General features: G+C 42.3%; 2 protein-coding genes across 13 annotated transcripts in view; both read right to left on the bottom strand.

The window, feature by feature from the left end:
* Window positions 1-1,084, bottom strand: part of CENPU (centromere protein U) — a 31,250-nt gene extending 30,166 nt beyond the window's left edge. For 2 of the 5 annotated variants that reach the window (XM_083755803.1, XM_083755802.1), the window contains exon 1: window positions 818-1,084. The gene's annotated coding sequence lies outside the window, so the exon portion shown is untranslated. Of the gene's footprint in view, window positions 1-247; window positions 508-817 lie in introns of those variants that run through there. The other 3 variants (XM_083755806.1, XM_083755798.1, XM_083755799.1) reach the window with 2 other exon arrangements.
* Window positions 1,085-5,617: 4,533 nt separating this feature from the next.
* The window catches only part of ACSL1 (acyl-CoA synthetase long chain family member 1), a 93,674-nt gene continuing 85,961 nt past the window's right edge, over window positions 5,618-13,330 (bottom strand). For 7 of the 8 annotated variants that reach the window (XM_083755693.1, XM_083755687.1, XM_083755691.1 and 4 more), the window contains 5 exons: window positions 12,976-13,092; window positions 10,269-10,412; window positions 9,463-9,564; window positions 8,877-8,948; window positions 5,618-8,106 (listed from right to left, as the gene is read on the bottom strand). In XM_083755693.1, coding sequence (XP_083611819.1) covers window positions 7,966-8,106; window positions 8,877-8,948; window positions 9,463-9,564; window positions 10,269-10,412; window positions 12,976-13,092 — 576 coding nt within the window. In that variant the 3' untranslated portion in view covers window positions 5,618-7,965. The remainder of the gene's footprint in view (window positions 8,107-8,876; window positions 8,949-9,462; window positions 9,565-10,268; window positions 10,413-12,975; window positions 13,093-13,330) is intronic. The other variant, XM_083755694.1, reaches the window with a different exon arrangement.

Here is a 13,330-nt window from a genome sequence, read left to right as displayed (position 1 = left end):
TGGAAACTAAACCTCATGAGGAGCACTTGAAGGTATGTTTAGTCTGGAAAAGAGGAAACAGAGGAGACATGATAGCCATCTTTAAATATCTTAAGGGCTGTCACATGAAGGAGGAAGAATGCTTATTTCCTTCTGATCTGGAGGGTAGGACTTGAACCCATGGCTTCAAGTTGCAAGAAAGGAGATTTCGACTAAAAATTCGGAAAAACTTTCTGACAGTAAGAACTGTTCAGCAGTGGGCTCCCACCAGAGGTGGTGGACTCTCCTTCCTTCGAGGTTTCTAAACAAAGGTTGGTTGGCCACCTGTCATGGATGCTTTAGCTCAGGTTCCTGTATTGCAGGGGGTTAGACTAGAGGACCTTCGCGGTCCCTTTCAAGAGTCTATGATTAGCTTCTGGCTAAAATAAAATGCCAGAGCCGCTACCAAGAGCTCCCTCGCTGAGCTACAGCGAATTCAAGCCGCCCCTCGAACTCTTTTCTTTGCCTCAACGTTCACGCGGCGTGTCCGTTGGCAGGTGTGTCACCTTGACAACCCGCGTGCAACAACGGCTGCCATGCCCCGCCCCCGGCACGCAGCCTGGGGCCACGCCCTTCCTCTGTTGCGCTCTATCTTAGCGTCCGATAAGCCCCCTCCTTCTGACCACGCCCCGTCATAACTCCTCTCGAGCCCACGGCTCCCCCGCCCTCACTAGGGCCCCTGCACCTAGCGCCCCCCCCCCCCCGCCTAAAGTGCCCCCTTGAGCTGAACTCTTCGGCTGTGGCGCGCGCCCCCCTCAGTCGCCAGGCCCGACGGCTTCCGCGAAAGAACCGAACTCACCGCGAGCTCCCTTTGGCCCTTTCTTTCCCGCCGTTGTAACTCAAATGGCCGCGCCGGAACTGTCCCACCGAGCACCCGGAAATGGGGGGGGAGACGCAACTATTAAGACTTCCCTCAGCGTACAAGGAACAAGGCTTTTGAGGGCGCCCCTATTTCTCTCTCGTCAGTTGGTTTGCTCCGCCGGCTCTGAGCTAAGAGGCGAAAGAGTATGCTAAGAGCTTTAGAAGACGAGCGGCGTTAGCTGCTGGTAACTGTGAGAACAGAGGAGCAGCGCCATCTAGTGGTTGGAAAGGAGTAGGTAACCCTTATTTTTCCTCGATACTGCACAGTTCATTACCGTACTGGCGTTCTTAAACCTTTAGTTGCCAGATGTTGCTGCGCTACAACCCCAATTACCGCTGCCAGTTGACTAGGGAGTTGTGGGCCAACAACGTCTGTGCGAAACCTTACACCCAGAAGACAGAACGGAGTGGCTGGTTAGGAGTAGTGCACCTAGGGCTTCTTGGCATCCATCTATTCATAGATGGCTCTTTGATCTTCAGTTAATGTATAATAATAATAATAAATTTATTATTTATACCCCGCCCATCTGGCTGAGTTTCCCCAGCCACTCTGGGTGGCTCCCAATCGAGTGTTAAAAACAACACAGCATTAAATATTAAAAACTTCCCTAAAGAGGGCTGCCTTCAGATGACTTTTAAAGATAGGACAGCTGCTTATTTCCTTCACATCTGAAGGGAGGGTGTTCCACAGGGTGGGTGCCACTACCGAGAAGGCCCTCTGTCTGGTTCCCTGTAACCTCACTTCTCACAATGAGGGAACCGCCAAATGTAAAGGAGGAGAGGGTTTTATTTTTATTTTATTTTATTTTAATTATTATTATTATTTAAGAAAGTCATGGGAATGCATTGCAAACAGTTTCAAATAAGAAACATGTTCTCTGCTCCATCAATAAGATTGATTCCAACTCAATGTTGGATTTCAATGTCCCACCTCAGTAAGAGCTTGTTGTCATCTGCATGTTGCTTCTTTCACCCATTGGCTTCATGTGACTGTTAGATAGCACAGGGATAAAATAGAACTCTAGAGCAGAAAACCTGTGAGGCACAGCAATAGTTTGTCATCTAAGGTCTGCCCATCAGCAGAGCCACTGAAGCATGGTGCATCCCACGTTCATCCTAGACAGGTGATCCTGAATGATATTGTGGTCAATCTCTGAAGGCCACTGAAAGATCTAGTAAGAAGAAACTGGGAAACGTCCCCCCCCCCAGAGCTTCATGGCAACCAAGATTAAGACAGTTTCAGTTCCAAACCTGGGCTTGAAACCACATTGAAATTGATACAAATGGCTGCCCCTTAAGCTTCTGGAGCTGACCAGCCACAACCTTGTCTCCAGGGACAAAAAAGATACAGCACAAGTCAATAGTGTGACAAACCATCCTGGAGCTCCAAGGAGGCACTCAACACTTACAGTCACACACTCTCCCTATGGTAGCTGTTAATTGTCATCATGGGCAAGGATCAAGTATACAGGTGATAGGCCCCATGTCTTGGATCAACCTGCCCATAATATCAGGCTGTCTCAATAGAAAGCCATCCAAATAAAAAGGACCAAATGACATTAAGGAGATGCCCAACATTTGCAGTGCAGTCAACTTGGACTTCCAAGTGAGACACAAGTGATTTTATCTGCAAAGTACTTGGCAACAATATCAATGACACCTGAGGGTTCGTTGTACATCCTGCAAGAAGTGCCTCGGGACAATACTGTACAGTGGTACCTCGGGTTACATATGCTTCAGGTTACAGACGCTTCAGGTCACAGGCTCCACTAACCCAGAAATAGTACCTTGGGTTAAGAACTTTGCTTCAGAATGAGAACAGAAATCGTGCTCCGGCGGCGCAGCGGCAGCGGGAGGCCCCATTAGCTAAAGTGGTGCTTCAGGTTAAGAACAGTTTCAGCTTAAGAATGAACATCCGGAACGAATTAAGTTCTTAACCCAATGTACCACTGTACTGACAAAGGCTTCTGTTAATGGAAAGGGAGTAAGGTATTTTTCCTTCCCTGTCTAGCAGGCATGGGGAACCTTTGGCCATCCAGATGCTGTTGAACAACAACTATCATCCCTGGCCATTGGCATGCTTGCTGGGGCTTATGGGAGATGTAGTTCAGCAACAACGGGAAGGCTAAGGATTCCCCACACCTGCTTTACAGCCTCCTAAATCTGTTGCAGAAAGATTGAGGGCCCCCAGAACAACAGGAGATTGTAAAAGAGGTGAATTTGCAAAAATTGTCTCCCTTTTTTATTCATGGAAGCCTTCACTGCCTCAGAGACTCTTCCACTAATGGAAGGACACAGATATTACTCAAAGTAATTCTTTGTCAGATCAAAGAACTTTCTATGAATGGAAGAATACAGTTCAGTACTACCATCACAGCCATGCTAGGGCACTTCAGTTCAGTCTTAATCTGTATTCTTTTAACTGAATTTGGCATATTATGTGCTCTTTCATGTTCTGCTTCCATCAGGGTTACTGAATGTCCTGCTCAGTACAGCTGAGGGTAATAAGAAGATAAAATATCCACATTTAAATAAGAGTGGTATGTTACTACACCCTCAAAAGTGTGAAACACTGATGCATAGTGCAGTATGTTAGACTAATTGGAGCTTATTCTGAACAAGTCTTGAATTGATATTGCAATGTACCTGACAGTGCAGTTAGTCTAAGATACTTCTCTAGCTTTACTACAGTGGTATATCTATGCAAATGTAGAATGAGCTCCATTTAAATTCCTGCAGTCCAGATTTCATGTGTTGACCATTTGCTGAACTATTCTTCCTAGACTCAACCACCAAGATTATAATGTTCCAGGTTCTACTGAGAACATACAGGTTGGCACACCCACCTTGGACACGCAGATTATGAAAGAGAAAAGGGCATGGGAGAGAGCTCCAGCCTTTAATTTGAACTGGCACTGACATGTTGACATGTTCATTGGGAAGCCCTAGCACACATACACTGTGTGTAGTGAAACAAAATTAAAAAATTCCTTCCAGTAGCTCCTTAAAGACCAACTAAGTTTGTTATTGGTATGAGCTTTCTTGTGCATGCACACTTCTTCAGACTTCAACAAACTTAGTTGGTCTCCAAGGTGCTACTGGAAGGATTTTTTTTATTTTGTTTCGACTACGGCAGACCAACATGGCTACCTGCCTGTGTGTAGTGAGAAATGAGGAGGAGCTATGAAGCTAAAGGACAGCCTGTGCATCCATTGTAAAGGTGATTGATTTGAATTACTTCATGCAGACAGGAGGGGAATTGGAAGGTGTTTGTTTCTTGGTGGAAGACACTGGGCAGAAACTGAAAGAAACAGGCAGGTGAGGAGGTCTAAGGGTGAAGTCTTGCTCCTGTCCATCATAATACTGGACAGATTACTACAGGGTGTTGAGAGGGGTTATTTTTAACGATTAAGTGAGAAACAGCGGCCGTAGTCTAGGCCAGAAGTGTTTCCCTTGGTGACCCCACCATGCTGAAAAGTTTGTGTGTGTGGCGTTGCCTGTCCTTTCCAGAAAATAACTGTGCTGTATGAAAAGAGGTCTAGAACTTTTAAAAATAAATTAAATAAAGCCACTTAACTCACTAAAAGATTTTTTTTATAAAAAAAAGAATATTAAGGGGAGCCATGCCCATAGTTAAGCAAGGTAGCTAAAGCAATGGTGTCATGTCCTCGGTTGTTGACACGTCCCCCTGCTGAGTGACTTGGCTGAGGACTTTGGGAGAAGCAACTATTTGAGGATAGTTGAGGTGAGCAAAGGTGGACGTTAGTTTGTGGTAGTCGTTTTTGAGAAAGCAAGAAAGTTTCTTCATCTAAAGCGTAAGTAGGATTCCTAATTCTTTCTGCATTCTGCTTCTTTTGCTACCCCTCAAGATTTAGAAACATAGGGAACCCATGTCATGGTTAGATTAATTTTAAAGAATTGTCTTCAGGGCCCCCTTAGATGTTTTTGGGGAAATGGCTTGCCTTCTCTCTAGTGGGCATCATCACAAGAAGGGCATCTCCCAATTTTGAAGGGTCTTTTGACAAGATGCCCTCCTCAGTGGGTTCAACTGCTTGCTGCACTCTCCATGAGAGGTTTCTGAAAACAAGTTCATCTGCCAGGTGCCCCAAATTCAGTGCAGAGTATTTGCCAACAATACTACCACCACCTACAGAGTTGCTAGGCTGCTTATCTGAAAGCAACTACAACACACTCTAAACTACAACAAGCTCTTTTGCTAAAGTTTTACTGCACGCTGTGGGCATGTTTCTGCAAGCATCTGAGATGTCAAGATAAAGCAAGATTGCATATTTCTGTCTCTTGCCAAACCAGGTGAAAGGGCAGCAGTAGACACTTACTTATGGTGGTTGAATTGCAGAAGTAATTACAGAGGGGTGGGGTGAGGTAGGTGTACTCTGTAGGGTGGACCAAGAGCCAACAAATGTGTTCCTGAAGCGTGAAGATAAGGCATAAGCAGCACAACTAATCTTAGATTAGCAGAGTACTGCTCTATTCTTTTCGCTTTCCCCATTAAAGGGAGGATCCTGGCACCTCTTAGCCTGTAACACCTCATGTCACTGTTTTTCAAGTTAATCAGACAAACAATTTGTTAGAGAAGACATCCATTCCACTATTTGAACTAGAAAGAATCAGGAGTATGCTTTTAAAGGTGATCTAATTTTCAGTTCCACACACACCCAATATTGTAATAAAGGCCATGTTCTTCTAAGTGCTTTTGGTCAAACAAGAAGCAGAAATGTTTGTAAATTTTACATAATTTACAGTAAGCAGGACTATAATATAGATGGTGCTTCCTCAAAGCAAGCGAGTATCAAAAGACTGTTAAGGTATCAGAATATTACAGAGCAATTTACAGCTTCCAAATACAGAGTACATACATTAAAAACTTACAAAACAAGACACCAGAGTTAACAGTTTTGATTCAAATAGGGAAAGAGTTGAGGATACATCCTGCGTTTTCTAAATCCATGTCCAATAGGAATATAAAGCTGCAGCCTGAGTGAAGTAGGGAACTTATTTCTTTAAATCAGGGGTGGGGAGCTGGTGGCTTCACAACTGTTGCTGGACTTCCAGGTCCCATTGGAATGGCCAGGTAATGGGAGTTTTAGTCCAACATATGGAGGGGCATAAGTTCCCCATCCCTGCTTTAAATTGTGGAGCCAAACTTTTTGCAGATATAAGAGCTACAAACAAACAAACAAACAAACAAACAAACAAACAAACAAACAAACACCCCACGCTAGTCAAAGGGTTTTGGTAATGGAGCAGCAATGGGGAAGGAGAAAGCCATTGTATGACCTCAGGTTATTTTTGTAGGAGCAGTCTTTTGAATAAGGCAGTTGCTGGGAAGCTCAAATGCATGGTTGCCTATGGGAAACTGAAAGCAGGACCTGAGTGCATCTGGGTGGTTACTGAAAACAGGACACTGGATCAGGCCTTTGGTCAGATCCAGCAGCGCTTTTCTTAAGTTATTAACAAGCTTTTTTCAGACCACTGCAGATGTTAACTGTACCACAAGCTCCTCTTATGAGCTACTGGTTTCCTCTTGTTCATGTAGTAAGCTATAGCCCATGATTATTAACAGGCTGAGCACTCTGAATTTGCAAAGAGTTCTCTGCAATAAATGTACACAGAGTTGTGTGTTTATTGTTTCACCATAATTGCAGAGAACTCCTGCGAGAGAAAGCAAGAGTTGAAAATCCAGCAGAGCAACTTTAAGGATCCTACAATTTCTTTTTCTTTGGCTTCATTTGGAACATGATTAAGTACTTCAAGTAACACCCCTCACCCCAGAAATAAATTAGTAATACTCGGTTTCTTTTAAACTACATTTTACCATGCCACACTTTTCAGACAGTGGTTCCCATTGTTATGAACATTTGATGCAATTTCTTAAAAAGGTTTACTCAAATTAAATGCAGAAATATTTATTTTGGTTTCCTTCATTGGTTTTTGGAAATTTTGGTTTATAAAATATAGAAATAGCCAACACTAAGCAAACATTCGAACTCCAATGTAACAAGTGACTTAATACTCTATGAGTATTGGCTTGGCTGTGCAATTAGGGTACATATGTATGAAATTATACAACTGAGTAGTGCATTACAGTTACACAATCTTTAGTGCAAACTTCATTGTGCTTGTTTACATATATTTAAACAGGAATTTATGACTTGCTATGTGGAAAAACCCTCAAGCATGGATTATTACAAGGCATCTCAATTTCATTCCCCCCACCCAATGAAATACAGGTGCAGATACATGGTAACTGAAATATCTTTCCCCATTTCATGCCTAATGAAAGAATGTCCCATGTTAAACCACACCCCAGTTTCTGGCTTTTTTGTATACTGGAGATCAGAAAGTGAGAATAGTGTGAAGCAGAAGCCAACTTTGCACAAAGATAATCAAGTTAAAAGTGGCCAAGGTTAAGCCTGCTCTGGCAATCTAGTGGCCAACAATGAATGAGCATGACAGTTAGCCCCAGCACTGGAATTCCATCCACATGCATGCTACAGCATGATGTTGCAATGGCCCAACCATCTCTGGAGCTCATGAAGTCAACATGTATTGCATTGGTAGTTTCATCTAGATTCCTAGGGCATAAGACACACCCAGAAAAGCTTCGAAGGAATCAACAGGAAACCAAAGTAGCCAAGTTTCTGCCAGCGTCCTAAGGGACCTGCCTTTCTCAATGTGCACTAAAAATCTCCATGGGGCGGAAACCACCAGCTGCACAATATACTAAAGACAATAAAATGTGCTAGCAACACACACACATCCCTTTACATGCCTTGGAGAGAGTCACATTTTTGGCTGAGGAAGTCTTAAATAACTTACAAATCACATAGATACCATTTACAGTTTTAAGGCGCATTGAAGAAGTTGTATGTCACCATAAAAAAAATGGTCTGCAACACAAGTGAACAGTAAGGCAGTGTTCCATTTTCTTCAGTTTTCCTATGTCGAGTACCCCTTTGCGTACAAGTTAATGATTGCACTGTTTCCTTCCCTATATTTGCTGTAGTCAATTTAGAGATATGAAGGTCAATAGCAAATGCCATTCTCTCCAACAGTTTTTCTCAGTTACATCTGTATATTGGCATAGAGTTCTTCTATCTGGGACTTGAAGTATTTGCGTAGCTCTGGTCTCTTTGCCTTTAATGTTGGCGTTAGCAGGCCATTCTCGACAGAGAACATTTCAGGGTGAAGGGTAATGCCTTTGACCTGGAAAAATAAGATAGGAAGTCAGATTTTGCATACTTTTTTCATTAACTAGCATTAACAGCAAAATTGGCATTTTGGAATATATGAGATAATGTTCAGAACAGCTTGTTCTAAGTGATTTATGTTAGGAATACTCAGCAGTATAACTCTGCAAAGTAGGATTTAACAATGAAAACTAAAGGAAAAGTTAGAAAATAAAAAATAAACCAATAAAATATGCCTAGCATGTTATTTTATATTGTTCACAAGCATGCTAGTTGATGAGGCTGAATTTTTTGTAATATTTTGTGGTACCACTGAAGATGATCATTTGGGTTGAAACACATCCAGTTATTATAGCATTTTCTTTGAATTTATTACTATTTGTACATTACAGCATTTAGTTTATTATTGATACACACACAAACACAGTGCTAGGCATATTCTGTTGGTTATATTTTGTCAATTTATATTTTAAACTTTTGATCTTAAAACTGCTTTCATTACTTGTTTGCAGCATTAGGTTTATTTTGTCTTCGTGATAAAATTACATAACTGACACTCAAGAGGGAAAGAGAAAGACACCTCTATTCTATTCCCTAATGCAGTAAAAGTGGGAAGAAATTAAGATGTATTCTCAAAAATCAGCCCCACAGGTTTGTTCTAAAATTAGAGCTTTGATTCAATAATGAACCAGTTAAAGTTTCCACCTGCAAAACTATGCAAATAAAGCAGTTTAATATGAAATCAAAGTACAAATATTATAGTTGAAACTTCAAAGAGATACTCACCTGTTCAAAGGACTTCAAGCCAAACTCTTTCCCAACTTTCAACAGGTCTTCCAGAATATATTTTTTGATGTCCTATTGGGATTCAGAATAATAAGAGTTATAGAACAATACTGAGAGAAAGTATTTCTGAACTATTTGTGGACCACCTATCAAAAGTGCATGTTTTATTGTGGATATTTTACCACCTTTATCCACCCCTCACCTGCATGTGTTCATTGAAGATCTAAAAGAGAGGAGCTAGCTGTGCATGCATAGACTCCCCCATGAGACTGAATGTTTCAGTAATCCAGGACTCTCAGTTGCTTGAGGGAAACGTATGAGTAGAGTCACCACATCCTTTAGACCAGAGGTGGCTAAGCTTTTGTGGACTGAGGGCCACATTGACCCCTAGTCAACCCTCTAGGCAATGCTAGCCAGAGCACAAAAGTAGACTGGGATGATGTGTAGACATTGTGATGAGGCTAGCAGGTATAACCCCCGTTCACCTGCCACGCTGTGGTCTCAGGAGCAGAATGGATGCCTGGATGAAGCTTATGAAAAGGGTGTGAAGAAAAGACTTCTGTTAATCACAGATCCAATCCCTTACCTTGCTCCTGCATAGTTCTTCATAGGTGCCTCCCAGTCCTTTTTTCTTGGCCCAGCTACACAAAACGTCTGGATCTGGTACTACAATTCCTATTAGGAAAGCCTAAATAGAAGTAAGGGAGCATGTTAGAAGCTGCCCACTGACAATTCATTTTAGAAGTTTCTCTGAGAACCCCTCTCCCCGCAAAGTACAGTCAAGTAGCAAGCTATGCTATTGTCGATGCTATTGAGGGGTTTGTTGCATCACTGCAGGTAGGAGAAGACACTATGAAGAGATTCGATTGGCCTTTCAATGACAAAACATAATATTTTTATTCCAGCAGGTTTAAATCTTGGTGGTGCTGAGTTATTAGCTTTGGGTCATCATTTTTAGCTCATTATGATGGTCTCAAATTAGGTTGCCCTTCTTAAAGGTCTCATTGCAGGTTTGAAAGTGGGATGTAAATATTTAAATAAATCTGCCCTAAAATTCTAAGGACTTCACATTTACGACTCAACATTTATGGAAGAATGTTTCCCGGCATAGATTAGACATTCATCAAGGCATTACTAGGTGCCTGGCTTGTAGCAGGTAGCCTAAATGTACACATTAGTACTACCACAGAAACAAATATCTTTTAAAAAATTGACTTTTCCCAAATAAGCAATATCACCTTTTCAGCTCTTTGCTAGTCTAACCTGTCCAGAAGTAAGCATTTTATCTAATTGTAAATAAAATCCACTAACAACTTAAAAAAATTATGCTTATGTGCTCCATTTAGAAGACTATTTCTAATAGACATTTAAGGTAAACAGATACCTACATACCTGCAAACTTTCACCATAGACAAATATCTGGGCAACAGGCTCACTCCTCATATAAACATTCTCTATTTTTTCTGGTGCAATATATTCTCCTTGTGCAAGTTTGAATATATGTTTTTTCCTGTCAATTATCTTCAGTGTACCATTCTGTAACACAATAATAATAGTTAGCTTACTCCTAAGAACTGTTCACGTAATGAATTCAGGACCACATTGCTCCATGAACAATAACACAAGTGCTAGCAGAAGACTCAATAGAAGGAAGAGTTCACAGTAGCATTTGACCTTGCTCATTATCTTTGAATCATCTGGAACAACTGGATCTCTCTCTCTCTCTCTCTCTCTCTCTCTCTCTCTCTCTCTGATTTATGCCTACATTAGAACAAGCAGCAATTGCTTGAGTATCAGTTATGAGCATGTTACAAGCAAGTGTCAAATAAATAAATCAAAGATTCGTTCATTTACATTCAATGCATAATACACTGTCCCAGCTTTGTCAATGGTAATGGGATGAATGCCTCAGACTACCTAGAACGCATTACCAGGTTCTCCTGGTAAAGAGGCCTCAGTTGCTACAGTGGTGTATTGTCGCCCTCCTCCATTTGTTGGCTGGGTACTAAATGTTCTGGGCTGCTTAATCATCTGTCTTGGGGAAAAGTCTGAAATGCCTGGCATTCTATGTATTAAGGTTGGTATCCCAGGAGAGATACTATGCAACTTAGGTTTGCAGTTTGAATCCTATCAGGTATACTGTGCAGCTGTGTTCTGGTAGCAGCACACTCTATTACAACAGTTTGCTGCAGTTTATCCACTGTAGCAGTTGGGACCTCCTGTGGTGCAGTTGCTGTGACTGATCCACCTCTTCCTGCCCCCACAGGTCGCAGGTAATCAGAGGGTTGTACTGCTAAATCCCTGGACATATTCATCCATTCCTCATGTTGTTGATATATCCACAGTGGGGCCTTTCTACTAGTTGTCTAACAGCTGCAGATGGCATGCCAACATAAAGAAATGTAGCAATTGTGGAAATACAAATTTTGCATTGTCTTAACTCCACTGAAAGGCCAGCTTCTACATCACAATCCTGATGGTGGTGTTGACTGACCCTTAAGTTGAGTATAGTAGCTGGAAGAAACGGTCTGCGTTCAAGTCAGAATGAAACTGGTTCAGTATAAAAAAAGGGACATAGTCTCTAGAATGTGCATTGCTGTCATCAGTGTTGTTTATTCTCTGATTCCTCTTGTCTAATTAGAAGCTTCACATTTCTGGCATCTGTTGCTGTTCCCTTTATTTTACTATTTCCCTCTTTTCCATCCCTTTCTAGGATTAAACCAAGTAGTCACCACTCCAGTCTGAGTCTGCTTCAAAAAACAACTTGGGTTGTTTTTTGTAATTAACTTCATATTATTCAGTGCTTTGGCTTGCCACCTTGATGACACTTGTACAACAGGCAATTTGATCTACACATGCAGACAAGGACATGCTTAAGTTACTTCTAAAGGCTTAGCAGTATGATGCTGCATCAAATCACACAGACTTTTTTTGTGAGTGAAGCTTAAGAGAACATTGGGTTGTTTTCCACTAAGTCCTACTTGGAGCAGACCCATAAAAATCAATAGACTACATTGTGTTGTTGTTTAGTCGTTTAGTCGTGTCCGACTCTTCGTGACCCCATGGACCAGAGCATGCCAGGCACTCCTGTCTTCTGCTGCCTCCTGCAGTTTGGTCAAACTCATGCTGGTAGCTTCGAGAACACTATCCAACCATCTTGTCCCCTGTCGTCCCCTTCTCCTTGCGCCCTCCATCTTTCCCAACATCAGGGTCTTTTCCAGGGAGTCTTCTCTTCTCATGAGGTGGCCAAAGTATTGGAGTCTCAGCTTCAGGATCTGTCCTTCCAGTGAGCACTCAGGGCTGATTTCCTTAAGAATGGATAGGTTTGATCTTCTTGCAGTCCATGGGACTCTCAAGAGTCTCCTCCAGTACCATAATTCAAAAGCATCAATGGACTACATTAGTTGTGTCCATTAACTTCAATGCGTCTACTCTGAGTAGGATTAGCAATCCATCGTTCTTACTAGGTAAAGGTAAAGGTACCCCTGCCCGTACGGGCCAGTCTTGCCAGAGTCTAGAGTTGTGCGCTCATCTCACTCTATAGGCCGGGAGCCAGCACTGTCTGCAGACACTTCCGGGTCACGTGGCCAGCGTGACAAGCTGCATCTGGCGAGCCAGCGCAGCACACGGAACGCCGTTTACCTTCCCACTATTAAGCGGTCCCTATTTATCTACTTGCACCCGGGGGTGCTTTTGAACTGCTAGGTTGGCAGGCACTGGGACCGAGCGACGGGAGTGCACCCCGCCACGGGGATTTGAACCGCCGACCTTTCGATCGGCAAGTCCTAGGCGCTGAGGCTTTAACCCACAGCGCCACCCGCGTCCCTTATCGTTCTCACTAACTTGCATTAATTTTTGCATTTTAATTGGTTTCTGATTAAAGGACTGAAGCAGCCCTCTGGTACCTTTCTTTCCCATTCTAACACTCTTAAAGGAGGATAAAGTATGTTTGTGAAGTTCAGAAAGAATGGAAAGAGGAAAGAAGATATGTAGGGCAATGGAAAGACTGGACTTCTCTATCTGTGGAATTAAAGCAATGGCAAGCCATCTTGATATTTGTTCTTATGTCTCAAAATGCTCGATTCACAGGTTTACTTACTGGTAACCATTTCCCGATATCTCCGGTGTGTACCCAGCCATCTTTGTCAAGAACTTCTGCAGTCTTTTCGGGTTCCTTCAGATAGCCTAGGAACACATTTGGCCCTTTTACGCAAACCTGAAATAGAATGGAACACACGCTTTGTAAAAAAAATCTGCAGGACAGGTTTCTCCTATTAAGTGTTTCAGTGTTAGGATGGAGTGGGAGTAAAGCTCATTTACTGTAGCCAGTGCATCTCACTCAAGAACGATTCTCTCTAATCTCATGCTTTAGTGACATTACCAGAGCATTTGTCTCTGTATGACAAACTGCATTGATCGAGATCACAATCCGAGGTCATTAAACTGAATGATGT

This window comes from Podarcis gaigeae, assembly GCF_964106915.1.
Source record: "Podarcis gaigeae genome assembly, chromosome: 9".
NCBI lineage: Eukaryota > Metazoa > Chordata > Lepidosauria > Squamata > Lacertidae > Podarcis > Podarcis gaigeae.
This window is presented reverse-complemented; position numbering and strand designations above follow the sequence as displayed.